The sequence below is a fragment of the Cheilinus undulatus genome, linkage group 13 (assembly GCF_018320785.1).
Source record: "Cheilinus undulatus linkage group 13, ASM1832078v1, whole genome shotgun sequence".
NCBI classification, from domain to species: domain Eukaryota; kingdom Metazoa; phylum Chordata; class Actinopteri; order Labriformes; family Labridae; genus Cheilinus; species Cheilinus undulatus.
Window position 1 is genome coordinate 29,381,433 of NC_054877.1, and position 18,035 is coordinate 29,399,467.

An 18,035-nucleotide genomic window follows, 5' to 3' on the forward strand; every position below is an offset into this window, starting at 1 on the left:
GCTTATTATTTGTTGTGTTTAGCATGTTTGGAGCTTATTTCTATAAGACTGAACGTGACAGACCCAATATTCGTCTGTTGTTATCAGGTACATTTGTCATTTTATTTACATTTTATATATTTTTTTCAGTCTGCAATGTTATCATAAAAGAGGATGTGAAAAGCCTTATGTGCTCCTGTTGTTATCAGAATAACCGGTGGTCTGATGCCACAAGTTAAGTAAAGTTAAAGTGATGACAATTAAATCACTACAAAAGTTTAAATGTACTGACTGGGAACTGTTTATTTACTAACGCCATCCCTAAAACATTTTTATTTGGGCCCTGGCTCATGTCTCCAGTCTCTAGTCACCATAACAAGCTTAATTAAAAACAGCTTACATTTAAAACTCCTCGCTCCCTCAAGTGAAATGTGTCATAGTTTTGTACTACAGTGTCCCAGTGTAGGCATGTTTTCATAATGGTACGACTGAATTATGACTGTTGTTTATGCACAATGCTCTTGTGTTATCTGTGAACCCTTTTCAAGAAAACCTATTGACATAATACTGCCAACCTGGCCTCTTGATCTGATCTCCTGCATGGTGTGAGGAGAACCAAGAGGAACCTTTGCCGACTTCAGACTGTTGTTAATGATCTGTAAGAACCAAATAAAGCTTTTCCTTAATGGAGGCAGGGGCAGATCTAGAAATGCTCATGGGGGGCAGGAGATTTTTTAGGGGTGGCGCCTCATGGCAAAGTGTATTTGTTGATTCAGTCACAGTATCAATTGATATTTACATGGAAAGCCTCCAAATTAAGGTATGTTAACTTTATAAAGTTTGGCTACCTTACTGTGACACATAAGTAAAGCTATTATTAAAAATAAATAAGGTGACAGACAACAGTTGAATGAACTATAACCAAATAACAAAGTTATGCCGGTTTACAACTAAATACTGCTTTTAACACCAACAGGGGGCACCAAATCTATGCAAAGGCTCATACTATAAATGTATTAATCAAAGGCAGTCCAACTTGAGTGGGTGCAGCATTCAGTTATTTACAGACTACATTAATGTGTTTCTAGTATAAATTAACTACTTTCAAAGCTTCAAAATCCAAAAAAGTAATTGATAATTGAAAATATGGATGCATATCAGATCTGACATGAGAACAGAGACCTCTGCCTTTGATTGTGGGCTTTTTCTAATCACAGTACTCACCAACTGAGGTAAAGGGAGTCTTTGGGTAAGGAAAAATGTCAACCAGGGAAACAGTCTTTGGCTTGTGAGGACTCCAGCCATGAATGATTTCTTAAAAGCACTTAATCTTTCAGGTTAGTTTTAAGTATGCTGCTTATGGCCTTGCTGATCAGACTAAGGAAATGTAATTTTAAAACTAATTTTAAAAAAATCAGACCTTTTTTTTTTACTTTTAAGTACGTATGTATGGAGGAGGATTGGAGATTTTTTTTTTTTTAATTAGTATGCATTTTTTTTATTCTCAGAAAAATGACAGACTTCTGACTTTTTTGCAAAACATTGATTTTTTTCTTAGAATTAAAAAATGCATGGCAATTTTTTAACGGCCCTAATACTCTTTTGTATCTATATACCCACTGCAGTGTAAAAATACTTTTAAATTAGTTCTAAAAACACAATTTTAAGCATTTTTGTGAATAAATTAATATCTCCAACCCCAAATGTTGCTTTTTATGTGCTTTGTTTGAAAATGCAGAGCTTCAATTGTAAACTTTTTCACCAAATTCCTACCCTACTTTTGCAATGTTACTTACAATATAAACGTCATACATTTTTACGAGGTAGAAGAGAAAATATTGGACTCCAGCATGGTGTATCATGATTTTAGAATGATAACGACACTTTTAGCTCTGTTAGGTTAAGAAAAAAATGATTTTATCAATTAAGTATTTTTTTTAGGTTGGGCAACATTATTTTTGCCTAAAATGATGTGTAGATTTGCTGGCATTTTGATTTTTTTTTTTTTTTTTTTTAAGTGCGCAGAAATAGTGCATTAAACTGTCCCATATGCAAAAAAATTCTAGGGATGTGCCCACCCTTTGGCGATCTTTTGTTTGGGCTTAGCCCCGGATTTAAACATGTCTGGCTCCGCCCCTGAACCTATGTGTTAAATGTGGCTCTTTATAAAAAACTTGAAGCAAACATTAGACATTCATTTAACACATCCTAATGAGGGGGATTTGAACATTGCACAAGAAAATCCCCAAACAGCCTGCTCTCTGAAACAGGCCTCTGCTCAGTGATTTTAATATTAAAGCATGCATGCAAAACTCGAATGAGTGTTTCTGTTTTAAACAGACGTAACATCAGATCTAGCTGATGTTAAAGGAAATTCAGGAAAATGTTGCCGATTGCGTTTTTCGATCAGATTTGTATCCGCATTTCAGCATTTACAGAACTTTCTTCATAAATAGTCAATCGTTTACCTTGTTCATTCCGTGTGATCAGCTGTGCCAACACCTTCCTGAGTTTTCACTGTTCAGTCCTGTTATGAAAGCAACTTTAGGCCTGAGGGGGGGAAAGATGGGGTCTACTCATCCGTTGCTGCATTCATTGCAATCAGACGTTTCATGTCGTTCGCATTAAAAGTCCTATGAGCTTTAACTTTTCATTGCATTGGAAGCTGTCAGCTGTTGTGGCAGCTGCCACCTCGCGACACCCCGGTACCCGCCACTCGAAGAAGCCTGAGGGGAATGCATCAAACCAGGCAAACAAGACGTAATTCCTCCGTATTTGCACTTATGGGATGGTCACTGTGCCTCTTAAATCTCGCTCATTAACTTTATGAGACATGGCGGTGGTGAAAATCGAAGATTTCGATGAGCGCACTGCTTTTCTAGGAGACTACGGCCACTTTCAGATCCTCATTATAGTTCTGCTAAGCTTAAGTGTAGCCTCGTGTGGGTACATGGGAGTGATTGTAGTTTTTGTATCGGATACACCCGATCATCACTGCAAAGTATCGATCAACTTCACGCGCAACGGCACAGGTGTTGAGCGCGCGAGTAGCTGGATCGGACCTGACGGCTGTTCCCGGTACAAAGTAACCGGAAATGAGACAGAGCGATGTGTGGACGGGTGGGAGTTCAGCACGGAGAGATACAGCTCTACTATCGTGTCTGAGGTACTGCTGAAACGTAACTAGGAGGCAAAATACCAAATAACATGGACTTCCCCCTGTTGTTTGTTTGCGTTATAAACGCTTTGATAAGTTCAAGCACTCTGAAGTTATTTTTTTGGGGGGGGGGATTAATATTTTTCCATTTTATCGAATCTCAATCCTAATTCATCCCATTTTGAAAACTGCAGTGGGATCTGGTGTGTGAAAATGCCTGGAAGGTCCCCTTTTCCACCTCCTTATTCTTTGTAGGAGTGCTGATCGGATCCCTCACAAGTGGTCATTTATCAGACAGGTAGGGTTTGCATGCAGATATGAGAATTAATGTAGTAAATTTACATAGTACATCTATGAAGATTTTGGAAAGAAAGAATGAAATGAACACAAAGATAAGCACATCTTGTTTACGTTTGAACTTGGATTGTATTTACATTCTAAGCAGCCATCCTTGATGCTGAGCTGCCAAGAGCATGTAAGTAACATAGGGCTTTTATTTACTTTTGACTATGAAATGACCCTGCCTTTATTTGGGGTGTTTATGAGATGGGCTTTCTCTTACTTTCAAGCACAACAAAGATGGAAGAGACCACAAACTGTAAACTTGCATCAGACAGATTATCTAACCATGTATGATATTAGGATATCAATGAAAAATTAAATTACAAATCACTCATTTTATTTTGCGTCCTAAGATTTTTATGCAGCCATAATGTGAATAGAGGGAGAGATTTTTAATATAATCACTGATGACGAGGCCAATAATAGGGTCTGGGTCTTTAATTGGGGTGGTCTTTTATTTGAAGCTTCACAGTAGCTTAGCAATTCAGAACAAGGTTAGGCAGAGACAACAGTATGAACTCAGAAGTGATTAGTCTATGGCAAAAATAAAGAAATTGGCTTCGCTGTTCCAATACTTTTGGAGGGAATTGTACTTCTAGGTTTGTGTGGTTCATGTAAAGTTCGTTAAAACACTATTGATAAATATAAAACAACAATATGAGTCGGAATCAAGCAAACCATGAGTATGACTTCTGAGTATCTAGAGAGAATAAAACAATATGAAAGTTTAAGTAATGTTTGTAAGGGTACAGATTTGAAGGCACACATCTGAATGACACCACACAAGTCTGCATGAAAATCAATACAAATAATGAAGGATAGACTAACTTCACTACATCTGCCTGTCAGTTCCCTCTAAACCCTTAGCTTCATTTTCTGAAAGTATGTTTTGAAAGTTTTGTTTCAGTGTTATCCCTTTAAAGCCTGTTGTATCATATTTGATACATACGTTTATGATACCTCTATCTAATCAATATGATCAATAAATTACTAAAAGAAATGCTGAATACAAGCTGAAATGATAAAAATGCCCTCAAGTGGATTATCAGTTACCAAAAACACCTAATGTATCAAATGAGACACACACACACACACACACAAAAAAAAAATATATATATATATATATTAAATTTTGTGGAAATTTTGATTTTTGGATTTCAATAGAAAGTTAGATAATCATTTCAGTCCAAAAAAATAGAATTTTCCTATAATTTGTGTTTTCAGGCTTTAATGGGTTAATACTCTAAAAACTCTTAATTTTTCATCAAATTACAGTTTGACAAAATAAACATTTGATTTTGGTGAGGGTTATCCCATGCATGTATGCATGCTTTCACTGTGTTAAGTTCTTCAACTTGTGATTTCTATTTCTGTACTGACACTAGTTTTCCATTTATGTGATTACTAATTGTGGTCATTAAGTGTTGACACAGGGATGAGTGTCAAGAATCCAAATCCAAACACTCAGTATGATATATATGACAAGCATATGAATATTTTTTAAAAGAAAAAGAGAAGATAAGAAGTAGATTATTACATAATAAAACTCCATTATTCAGATTCACTGGCTGTAAATGTTTCCTGTTAATTTCATGCTTTCATGCTTGTCTTGCAGGTTTGGCAGGAAGCCGGTGTTTTTTGTCGCCTTGTTCCTACACGCAGTCGCCATCCTGATCCAGGCCACCTCCATTGACTGGGTGATGTTCTGCATTCTCAGCTGTGTGAGAGGAATCAGCCAGATATCCATTTATGTCACGTCAATAGTACTGGGTGAGAGACAGCACAAGCACTGTTATCGTTCTAAAAACATAACAAATTTTGTCTCTGCTCCGATATTTTCCTGTGATGAAGTGCAGCCGGCTGTGTTTTCCCCTCAAGCACTGTTGAAGGATGCATAAATTCAATATGATTGCAGTTAGTTTACAGTGTGTTAAGGTTTCATCGCCTCGGTCCTCTTCCTGTTCAGGCTCGGAGATGCTGAGCCAGTCCGCTCGACTCAGCTACACTGTGATGGGCCACAGTGTAGCTTTCGGCCTCGGGTACGCCTTACTGCCACTCGTTGCTTACTTCACACGGGGCTGGAGAATGCTGCTGGTTGCTGGTGCTATCCCCAGCCTCTTATTTCTTCCAGCCTGGTGGTGAGTCATTATTATTGATCAGTGATCTATCCCATGTCACATGTTAGTGTCTTTATGCTGTCCTCTATTTAAATTGATACCTTACTGTTTTTACAGAACTGTTTCTGTAAAAAATTACAGTGATTGTGTCTGGTTTTCAACTTTTTATGGTTTCCCAAATAAAAATTTGCATTCATCAGAATTAATTCTGTTGTTTTCATTTGTGGTGTTCCTGCCATAAAACTTGTTTCCCAGAAGTAAAAACAGATAGAAAAAATGGGATCAGATCAGTTTGATGAATTCGTAAATCAAAACCTAATGAATTAAGATTCATAAAAACTGTTCAACTCATGTCACATAGGTTCTACATTACTCAACATTAAAGTAAAATTTGTGCTGGATAGCTCGTGTTTTGACTCAGCTTTAATTTAACAGCTGCAAAACAGGACTGGATAATAAAGCAGAGGAATGCAGCTCTTTGCCTTTGCCACCAAATACTAGCTCAGACTGGTATAATGTTCGTTTCAAACCAATCAGTCGCTGTTTAAAGCTGTAGTGCACATGCCTGTCTATTTCCTGCTATTTCTCCTTCCTTCTGTCTCAGCTCTAAAACAGGTAGTGATCTCAATACAGTACACACTGCATATTTGTTCCTCTTGACATTTACATGTTCATATTTATTTTTAATAGTCCATTGCAAATTCACTCCCTTTAAGGGCTTCGTTTTTATAATAATTGCATAACATGAACCATTTGTTTCCGTCTTTTTCTTTGGGTTCAGGGTGATTCCCGAGTCTCCACGCTGGCTCTTGCAGAAAGGTCGGGTGAAGGAGGCTGAACTTGTGATACGTAATGCTGCCAAGAAGAACAGAGTCTCTGCCCCTGAGGTCATATTCACAGCTGGGGAGTGCTTGGAGCTGATGGTATTCTAATTCCCTTTTCATTATGTTTAAGCCTTTTTCTGACTGTTTGGATATGACACATTTTGAAGCAGCAAACACCATCCAAAATATGACTTTTTTTGTTTGTTTTTTCCAATGTGTCTGAACAGCAAAACAACAGTGAAGAGGAGCATACATACACATATCTGGACCTGATACGGACCCCTAATATGAGGAATATTACAATTCTAGGTGTTATCATATGGTATTTGACTTTTAAAATTTGTTTATGACCTTTTTAAATTTGGCTGTGGAAAAAATCACTAAACATTTGCTCTGTTTTATTTTGTAATTATAGAGGCCTAATATGATAATCACTAAAAGATGGAAAATATTAAGTGCAGTTTAGTGGAAAATATATATTGATGTGAAAAATATTTATTTTTATTAACTAATTACTTATTCAGAGTTTTCTGATCCCTTAAAATATTTTTTCACCATTTTAAAGCTCGTATGAGCAACTTTTATTTCATGTGTGTTTTGGCGCCCCATGTGGGAAAGAGGGGATAATATAGCTCTTAGTTAGCCTTATCCTGTAAGTGATTTTTTTTTTTATTTAAATCTTTTATTATTTTCTCTTTGTACAATTAGAAAAGAAACTCTTTATTTACCATCTCCAGAAAAGACACGCACACACACATATACAGTGCTTTACAAATTTATTTGACCACCTGTCATATTTGTCTCAAAGACCATCCAGCATCATGAAGTGCTTTAATGCGGACTCTTTCATTTTCAGTGAGCTCTCCACATTTTACCATTTTGAACAGGAATGAGGAATTTCAAACAGAATTCACCCAAATTTGAGCCAGCTCACTGGGCTTCTCTGAGAAGTCAGAAGTTAATCAAGCATAACATTCAATCACTAAAAAGTAATTTTTCTGTTCAGGAATGCAAGTAAATAACTATAATTTGACATATTAATCAAGAAATAATAATGTGTTTTACTATTTTTTCAGTTGTTTTTTTTTGTAAATCAGTAAATTTGAAAATTCATGGATAACAATAGTAATTATATTTTAGCATTAAAAATATCATTTCAGTTAAGAGCTTCTACATATTGGTGTATTAACCATTGCAGAAACCCAAAAAATGATTTTGGTAATTACCAATGCTGTTAATTTAGGACAGCTGTGGCATAAACCTTACTTTGGGTGGTGGTCTAATAAATTTGTTCAGCGCTGTATTGATTATTACAGAATAACAAAGAAATAGACTTCAAAACTACCGTAAATTAAGAAGCTTTCATATGTACAATTTTAACATGAGAGGAGAAAAACAAACAAACCAGCAAAAGAAAAGACATTTATGTGATTGTGTGTACACCTGCTCTGGAAGATATGCCATGAAAGGTTACCATAGACAGTTAAAGTTGTCCTTAGTTTCATGTATCTTTTTTCTTGTTTCAGTTGTTTCAGACACCGTTATGTATCTCTGATTTAGTGTTTAACAACAAAATATGCTGTCTCTGCATGCAGCTCACTGTGAATCCCTTTCTTTGACTCTTACCCTGCAGTAAAGGTTTCAGACATTGATAATTCAAACATAGAAGGAATCAATCTCAGTCACTGATGATCGTTTTTGCTTTTTTTTAGGTCATAACAACCCAAATTCCTAAAAGTTGGGACACTGTGAAATGTAATTGAAAACTGAAAGCAATGATTTTTAAAACTCATCAACCCATATTTTATTCACAATATAACATAAACAACCTATCAGATGTTGAAACTGAGACATTTTACTATTTCATTAAAAATATTAACTCATTTTTAATTTGATGGCAGCAACACCTCTAAAATATAGGAACAGGGTCATGTTTAGCATGTTAAAGCATCACTTATTCTTTTAACAACAGTCTTTAAACGTCTGAGAAGTGATTTGCAAATCATTGCATTTCGTCTGTTTTTTTTTTTTTTACATTTGACAGTGTCCCAACTTTTTGGGAATCTGGGTTGTGTACAGGCTTAAGTATTCATTTCACTGTTTTTTTAACCATTGAAATGCAAACATATCATTTACCATGTTAGAAAATACTGAAAGTTTAGTACGCACATATTAAAAGATGTATTAAATGTCAAATACGAAAGACAATAACAAACAATTTTAGGATTAAAGTGCCTAACTCACACCCAGCATCTTATTATTTGCAGTAGGACAAAAACATTTGACCGTTTAACAATACTTGAGTGATCAATATGTTGTTTAAAGCCATTTTTATTCATCCAGTCTTGACTTGTATTTCTGCAGGTTCTTAGTCACCATGGTCTACTTCGGCATCTCTCTCAATACGAGTAACCTACATGGAAACATCTACCTCAACTGCTTCTTCTCAGCAACCATTGAAATCGTGGCATCAGTGGCCACATGGCTGCTGGTGGCTCATGTGCCTCGACCCACCCTCGTCTCCTCTGCGATGATATTCTGTGGCATCCTGCTTCTGATCATTCAGCTGGTTCCTGAAGGTCTGCACAAGCTATTCAAAATACTGAGTGAATTCCATCTTTAATGTATTGTGATATGCATTAGTAAGAAATCAAACACACCTCTTCCACTTAACCTGTTGTTTTTCTCAGACCTGCCTGTCATGTTCCAAGTGTTGGCATTGGTGGGAAAGATGGGTGTGTCTGGCGCATACACCTTCATTTTTGTGATTTTCACTGAGCTGCTCCCGACCGTGGTTAGAAACATGGGCTTAGGGGTTGTATCCACCGCTGCACGCATAGGCTCCATAATTTGTCCTTTTGTTATCTATGCAGGTAAGGGATTCATTTATTTGTTTGTTTGATTGTTTTGATTCTCTACATTTTTGTATCTGTATGTATCGCTTAAACCAAAGCATTTTGCATGAGTTAGAAGGAAATGGTATTTAAACTACATTTATCATTTCTCCCTACATTTGGTTAATACACTTGAGTGAATAAATAACAGATGCATTCATAAAAATTCACTTCACTCAGCAGGTAACAGTGCAATTCAAATCCTTTGGTATGGCCCTTTGATGATAAAGCTCCAAATTAAAGAGGTTGAAGCAATTTCTATCTGTGAAAAGTCTAACATAACGGCCTTCACATCATGTTTTTTTTTAATATAGCTTTCAGTAGTTTACTGACACCCCACATTAAGTTCAGTATAAAATATAAAATATGATAAGAAGTCTCCTATTTTTTTCCAGAGATGTATGATTACAGGGTTCAGACCTTCAGATTACAGATTATAATTCCTTTGTGCTTGCTTGTGTAGTTTTTCATTCCTGCAAGAAAAGATTGTGCAGTTTTGCTGTCAGAACAAAAACTGACATGTACCTCGGTGGCCTTGCTTGATGTGAAAACCTGTTTTTGATATCCCTGAATCCCCTTTTCCCAAGTATATGATTTGACAGAAAAGGGTGGGTCTAACTCTTATAATACTTACAGCTGCTCAGATCTAGTCAAGTATCAGCAAGTGTGCATGTTCAGGACCCTGAAACTGAATTAGCAAAATGACATGGAGACATCATTACAATCGTCCTGATCCTTCTCTGCTTTGTTAAATTGTCTCTAGAAGTTCTTTGAGTGCAACCAAAGGAAACAAACATGTGACTCATGCTACAGTGGATTCTGTTTTCAGGTGTTTACAACAAGATCCTGCCATACATTATCTTTGGCACAATCAGCCTCATGGCTGCTGCTTTTAGCATGCTGCTACCAGACACCAGAAACAGCAGACTTCCAGACCTGATCTGCCAGGCCAAACCAATCAGAAGGTATGGCATAGTGTGTGAGCCTGTGAATAATTATTAACAGATGTAAAGATCTTTATATGCTAGATTCCTGCTCTATAAAAGAAAGGCAATCAAATGTTTTGAACTATTCATGATTTTGTGTGATTTTTAGATCTGCTATAACTGCTTATGAACTTTATTATCTGTCCTGTTTTCATCCATCTCTGATGTCTTTGTATCTCAAAGCTTCAGCTGTCTGAAGGAAACGGCTTCAGTCCAGTTAGACACAACGGCTGCAAATAGATGAACAAGAGCGCCACCTGCTGATAGAAAGTCACACAGCAAGAGGAGCATTCTGACAGTTTCCTTCTGTTAGCACTCAGGATTTTTTTATAGGAGAGTTTCTCTGAAAAACATAAATAGGCCTATAAATCACAAAACACTTCATTTTTAATGTTTTTTGTAATTGCAAAGCATTTGCGACAGCTTTAATCATGAAAATGTGCCTAGCTTTTATGTTGCGAAACTATTCAGCTGTAGTTTCTTCATTGAAACCATTTTAAGTGGTTCTCTAGTCCTGTGATTTTCTAGTAAATCCCTTTTATATAGGATTTAGGACATAGTGGATTTTTTGGTTGTTCATGGTGCTGATAATGAAATATTCAAAGGATTTCTTAGCATTGCAGGGTACAAAATTGTTTTCTTCCCTGGAACTGATGAACTTGCTGGAATTAAAACGATTAAGAAACATGCCCAAGTGTTTGTGGGACTTTATAAATCAAAATTATATTATTTTTGCAATGTTATTCTGCAGCCTTGTATCCTAGTGTTCACATACAGTTAACTGGAAGAAGATATTTGCATAATTTGCGCTGTTTACTATGTAGAGCAATGATGGGTGGCCCGGAGGACACATGCAGCCCCCCTCCTCACTCACTGTGGCCTGAAAGTCGTTTTCAAAAATCCAGAAATTGTAAAAAAACATGATAAAAACCTACCATTAAAAAAATAGAAACATTTCTATAATTATCTTCAAATACTTGTATCTGTTAGGTTCTTTGCAAGAACTTAGAGATGTAATTGACTTTGGCTGTAGTTCCCACTAATATAATCTTTCATATGCAGGATTAAATTATTTGTCTGAAAAACTAGATATGTTAGTGAAATACACTAAAATAGCTGGCAAATATAATGTTCAGGGTATTGAAAAAGCATCATAAATCCTGTTAAGTTTATTAAATGAAGATTTATTATTTGCGTTTGAGTTTTAAGGAATAACTGTTGGTTGAATAAATTATCATGACAGAGATATTTTGTACCTTTTACGTTAAATCATAGAACATTATCATTTTTCATTTTTTTTTAGTATCCAGCAATTTGTACCCCTCTTGGGAGGGGGAATAAAATCTGTGTCCCTTTTGATAACCAAAGTCGCCTATCCCCGGTGTAGAGAGAGAGGTAGCTTTTCTTTATCTTTAAAGATTAAATTAATCTCCATTGTTTAAGTTCAGCTGACTGTCAACTTCTGAAATATCGCGAGAGGTTACATCGTGCACTATGGCCGCGCCCCCAGCTCCACATCTCTGCTTCTGCTGACACTGGGACCCGGTGTGTGCCTGCAGAGACATCACACCTGACTGCAGAGGGGCACGGATAAACTTGCTGACACTTTAGCCAGAGTATTCTAGGCTTTCTTTGTTGAATAGCTGGACTGGAGAGAGCAGGAGTAGCGCCTGTAAAGTTAAACGGTGGTTTGTTAAATGTGCTACCACGCAACAGTAGGGCTGTCACGAAACAGCTAGCAGATGAAGTTAGCTAGCGTGCTAACGTGAAGTACTGCTAGTGATGGCTTTGGTTTTGAAAATATTTAGTTTACCGTTACGTTGTAGCTAGATGAGTTGGTATTAATTTAGAAGCCGCTTAATTGACATTGGTGTCGTGACCATAATACTAATTATTGCGCTATTGTCGCGTCTCAGCCTTTTAAACAACTTATCTAGCCTGTTAGCCTACTAGCTGAGTTAGCATAACACTACCCCACACATTTAAATCGCTTCATTTTAGCTTCTTTGATAGTGAAACATAACAGAATCAAATAAACAGAGTCGGCGGTTGACTCCGCGTAAATTTTATATCCAGTGTGTTGCTGACTAAGGTTGTGTTTACTGGTGTTCACTGTCCTTCCTGCCAGCTTACAGGTAATTAAACGGTTATCACTGGTTTGTTCAGTTAGCATCTACCGGATAAGACGCGTTTGCACAAGAACTCCGTTATTTTCCCAACAATAGATTGTAAAGCATAGTTTCTAGTCACTTGAACGGCTAACAGGTCATCCTCCAGTCAGTATGGCCCCTAAAAAGAGACCAGTGCCCTTAAACATTGCTCCTACAGGCGATGGGTTATCCACCTCCATCAATACTGAAGTTACATCTGAGTGAGTTTTTACTCCTTGTCGTTGACATCCTCTTATATTACATGTGCAGTCAATATGTTAGTCACTTAGGTCACCTAAAGAGTGCATTATTCTTATTCTGTTCCCATTTTCTCAGGGCCAACTTGGAAGCACTCAAAAAAATATTGGAAGAGCTGGACCTCGATGAACAACAGAAGAAAAGATTAGAAGCTTTCCTTACTCAGAAGGCCAAGGTGGGGGAATTAAGGGATGATGACTTCCAACGTATCTGTGAACTTGGTGCCGGCAATGGAGGAGTCGTCAATAAGGAATGCCACAAACCCTCTGGAATAATCATGGCCAGAAAGGTGATTTATTAAAACATTTAATTATTGATATGATTATAATATAATGGGCTTTTGCACTAAAAATGTGCAATAACCTTGGTAACTTGTACAAATTGATCACTGAAAATACTTTAAATGTCCTTATTGTCTTTTATATTTAGCTCATTCATCTTGAAATTAAACCTGCAATTAGAAACCAGATCATCCGAGAACTTCAGGTTCTGCATGAGTGTAACTCTCCCTACATTGTGGGCTTCTATGGAGCATTTTACAGTGATGGTGAGATCAGCATCTGCATGGAGCACATGGTAAGACATCTGAAGCAGGGTTATGCGTGTGGGGAGTGGCAAAAATGTGCAACCTGTATTTCTGCATTGAGCGGGCCATCCCCAGAGGGAAATTTTCTTCTTTTGCCCTGTTGCACAGTTTTGAGAAAGTGTCATTTGTAGGTAATATGTTAAGTGATATGATAGAGGTAATCATGTCATGGAAATGAAGCCCTGTAACATAACACAGGGCAAAACTTATGGGTTGATCATACTGGATTAATGACTTTGTGAGATTATGTGTACACAGAAATGCAAGCAAAATGTAACCTATTTGAAATTGTCATTTATTGTTGCCTCACTTTCTTATGCAGGATGGTGGATCTCTGGACCAGGTGCTTAAAGAAGCCAAAAGGATCCCTGAAGAGATTCTGGGCAAAGTCAGCATTGCTGTAAGAGCGTTATATTTCTCTCCTGTTTAGTGTTACACTGTTGGTGTAACACTAAATAAACTATGTGTAATGTAAACTCCTATGTTAAGATATCAAAATGTAAAAAAAAAAAGGAAAAGAAAAAAACTTTTTTGGTCATATCACCCTGCTCTTTCAGTCTAATGTATCAAGTGTAAAGAAATTCTGTGGATTCTACATAAATACACATATTATCTTTCTTAATAGGTTTTGTTCTATTATTAAGGACACAGACTTTTGTCATTTCTCCTCCAAACAGGTTTTGAGAGGCCTTGCATACCTGAGAGAAAAACACCAAATCATGCATCGAGGTAAAGTTGATGAGTCATTCGTCGTATTTCCTAACATTAAGTTTTATTTGTACAGAAAAGCGCACTATATCAATATGGGCATAAAAATGTGACACTATCACACATTTTTATGCCCAGCTCTGCTGCTTTTAATATTTACTAAACAGTTTATCACCATTTTCTTTAATAGATGGATGATTTTGACATACCCTGGGAGGAAAGCTGTTTAAGAACATAACACTGCCTTCCTGAACCGTGCTGCAAGGTCCTTAGAAAGCATTTTTGGATATTTTACAGCATGGACCAGGCAAACTGTGCAACTTTTTAACAGCTTTTCTCCCTCATCATGTCAACATTGCAAATTTAAAGAAAACAGAGCTATACTGTAATGGACCAATATCTGCCTAAATGGGAAATATTTGGACTCGACAGAGATCCAAACTGTTTCCTAGTCTATGGATATTGGTATCTGGCCACACGTTTATCTGGATGATTTTAAGAACACAAAGCAGAACCTGAAGGCTCACATCAGCCTGATCCATCCGCGATGGATGAGAAACTAAATTAATGCAGAAGTTTTGTGAATACGAAGCCTTTGAACAGTTCATTCTCATCTGTAACTAGTTATTAATCTACGTCTTATGTTAGATAACCTGGGAAAACATCGCTCTGTGCTTGTTGAACAGGCTCGTAAAACTTAAGGCTGCAGACTATTTTAAAACGAGATCAGCGCACCCCAGATTTCTGACTTAATCTAGCTTGATTTTAACAAGATGCTCCCTAACCCCTCTTTCACAATTTGAGCCCAATAAATCCTGGCATTGTCATCTTGGAATATGCCGTGCCATTAGGGAAGAAAAAATCCATTGATGGAATAACCTGGTCATTCAGTATATTCAGGTAGTCAGCTGACCTCATTCTTTGGGCACATAATGTTGCAGAACCTAGACCTGACCAACTGCAGCAACCTCCCAGTTAAATCCAGGTGGCGACTTTTTTTTTGGCCAGGCAGTGTATGTTTGCTTTTGAATGCATACTTTGCATGCTCTAACAATATCAAGAAAACATCTTTTTGTCTCCCAGATGTGAAGCCTTCAAACATTCTGGTGAACTCACGTGGGGAGATCAAGTTGTGTGATTTTGGTGTAAGCGGGCAGCTCATCGACTCTATGGCTAATTCCTTTGTTGGGACTAGATCATACATGTCGGTATGTTGTCACTTTCTCATTTGAACCATTTTAATGATTCCTTAGCATTCCTCTTTGTATCTAACTGTAATTGTTTCTTGGCTTTGCCCTCTCACATGTATGTCACATTTATGTACATTTATGTTTGCTGTGTAGCCTGAGAGACTGCAGGGAACCCACTACTCAGTGCAGTCAGATGTGTGGAGTATGGGGCTATCCCTTGTTGAGCTGTCAATTGGACGCTTTCCCATCCCTCCGCCTGATGCTAAAGAACTGGAGGCCATATTTGGTTGTGCAATCTTGGATGGAAGTGAGGCAGAGACACTGAGCACATCACCCAGACCCAGAGCACCTGGTCGACCTGTCAGCAGTAAGAACTGTTTGTAACTGGAATAAGTAATATTTGTTAATAGACAGCTTAATAAAACTGCTGGAGATGATTCAAACTGATATATCAATAAAATGTTCAACAAGGTGTTTCAACTTGACTAATCTTATTTAACTGTGGTCCTTCTTTTGTAGGTCATGGTCCTGTCATGGCCATCTTTGAACTGCTAGACTACATAGTAAATGAGGTAAGGATTGCAACCAAAAAGTTCCCTTTGATTCCAAGTATTACCACAAAATCCAGAATGTGGAATCCTGTGGAACGGGACACCAGTATATAATACACAGCCTGTGTATGACAATCTTTTGTTCCTCCTTAGTCAGCTAAGTCCATAATGTGCAGTTTCTGCGCAACTGTGTTGTTCTTTTATTACCACGATTTCACTGTTAGGATTTCATCCTGCTTGGTACTGCTATGGTAGATGAGCTCTCAGCCTACGGCGGTAGTTTTGAAGCGCGGACGACAGCCTGCGAGTTCTGCTGCCCACCTAAACGGGTCCTCTTCTTTATATAAGGAGCCTTTTTTTTATATTTTATTTTGGACTTTTAGCCTTTAATAGATGGGACAGTGGATAGAGTGGGAAACTCCAGAGAGAAACATGAGAATGGAGCTGTAGGCCAAACCCATGCCACCTACTTGAAGAACTACAGCCTCAGTTTCTGGGCAGCCCAACCAGCAGGCAATCTGAATCCCTTGAGGAGTCTTTTTAAGTGAACCAGTTCTCCACAAGGCTTATTTACTTGAAAGTATATCACTGTATTCCTTAAATGTATGTTTATTATCTAATACAGAGAAAAGGTGTTAGAAACCTGATCATCATCACTGAGCGTAGGGAAGTCTGGTACTGGCTATCCTTGATGTATGGGGGTCTAATCTTCAAAAGTGTAAAGCGGCATCACTGACGACTGCACATGAGGTCTCAATGGGCCTTGTCTCAGCTTTTGATACTGGTATATTAGTGACATTGGTACACATGACACAGCCCACTTTTTAGATGATGTTTAAGCCCTGCCAATCAGGAGGACAACTCTCTTCTGTTTCAAACATGATCACATGTTCATTTTATATCACTGTCTTTCAGCCCCCTCCCAAACTACCACATGGTGTCTTCACATCTGATTTCCAGGACTTTGTGACAAAGTGGTGAGAACATTGTAGTCCTAAACACAACGCTTACATTGTGCCTCTTATATGTTTTTTTTTTTCTTTTTGAGTAACTAATTTGGGATAAGAAGTTGTCAGAAATGTTTTATCCAATGAGCGACTTGAAAGAATAAATTGGTGAAAAAGATCTTTCTTTTATTTTCAGTCTAATCAAAAATCCAGCAGACAGGGCGGACTTGAAAATGTTGATGGTAAGTGTCCTCGGTTGAAGCTGCTTATAATTATAACAACAGCAACCTTCAGGTGCTTTTTGTACCATTTTATTGTTAATGTCATTGTCTTTAATTAATGTGATTTTGTTTGTTGTGTTACAGAACCACACATTCATCAAGCGGTCTGAGGTGGAGGAGGTGGACTTTGCTGGCTGGCTGTGTAAAACCATGGGGCTGAACCAACCTAGAACTCCGACACGTATTGCAGACTGAGCACACACTCTCGACACACTCATACAAACAGTATGAGTGTGTGTGTGTAAAAAACCTTCAGAAGCTGCTACTCAAAACTTTACACCCACATATACACTTTGTTTGCAACATCCTTCCCTCAGGTGAGCTTCTAGAGTCTCCATCTATCAAATGAACTCTATGTTTGGAAAGGTTTTGTACAGTTTACATCCTTTGTCATTGGTCATTACTGATTGTGTTTAATTCAATTCAGTTTTTTGACCATTAAAACATCTTATTTCAAGACTAACAAAAGTAAAGCTGCTAGATTGAAATTCTGTACAAGGTTTAGCATTTGCATTCGATTTATAATTATTACTACTATGCCATGTATCATAATTTTTCTTCAGTTATATTAGCTGCCTATTCTATTCAGAACTGATAAAATATCTCCCAAAAAGACAAATGAACCTGCATATTTAGCTGTTATTTTTCAATTCAGCTTCTCAGTTTTTTAGTGTGAATCTCGGAAGCTTACAGCACCAGTGTGTCAATCACAGTTCTTACTATCATGGTTCAGCATTTGTAAATGTGTACAGGCAGATACAGATGTGAATTTGTTTTTATACAGTTATGCAAACACATTTAAGAAATGCTAGACTAAGTTTATATTAATGAGCTAGTGGGGTTATATGTGTTCTTGTTAGCATGATTGAGTCTCATTTTTGCTGTTGTTGCATTTGATACAATTTAAGATGTTTTGGGGTGAAGCACAATGCGCAAAACATTTAGCATGACCCTCATTTCAAAGCCAAAAATAAAAAGTTATATCTTTAAATGGATTTTCTGCTTCCTCTTAATGTGAAGGTTGGTCTTTTAAAACAGCATCTGCATCCTGTGTTGGCGCTTCAA

The 18,035-nt window shown here is 37.3% G+C and overlaps 2 protein-coding genes across 2 annotated transcripts; both read left to right on the forward strand.

The window, feature by feature from the left end:
• Window positions 1-2,812: 2,812 nt before the first annotated feature.
• On the forward strand, window positions 2,813-10,539 carry LOC121520208 (solute carrier family 22 member 5-like). The gene is made up of 10 exons (XM_041803582.1): window positions 2,813-3,145; window positions 3,331-3,434; window positions 5,094-5,248; window positions 5,445-5,616; window positions 6,377-6,515; window positions 6,653-6,741; window positions 8,784-8,998; window positions 9,110-9,292; window positions 10,143-10,288; window positions 10,483-10,539. Exons 1-10 carry the CDS (start codon window positions 2,813-2,815, stop codon window positions 10,537-10,539), a joined length of 1,593 nt encoding a protein of 530 aa, XP_041659516.1.
• A 1,266-nt stretch (window positions 10,540-11,805) lies between these two features.
• On the forward strand, window positions 11,806-17,961 carry map2k2b (mitogen-activated protein kinase kinase 2b). The gene is made up of 11 exons (XM_041803692.1): window positions 11,806-12,670; window positions 12,786-12,996; window positions 13,137-13,283; window positions 13,616-13,693; window positions 13,971-14,022; window positions 15,085-15,209; window positions 15,345-15,558; window positions 15,711-15,763; window positions 16,658-16,719; window positions 16,886-16,931; window positions 17,055-17,961. The coding sequence occupies exons 1-11, from the start codon at window positions 12,582-12,584 to the stop codon at window positions 17,163-17,165; spliced, it is 1,188 nt and encodes a 395-aa protein (XP_041659626.1). The 5' UTR covers window positions 11,806-12,581; the 3' UTR covers window positions 17,166-17,961.
• Window positions 17,962-18,035: the final 74 nt, after the last annotated feature.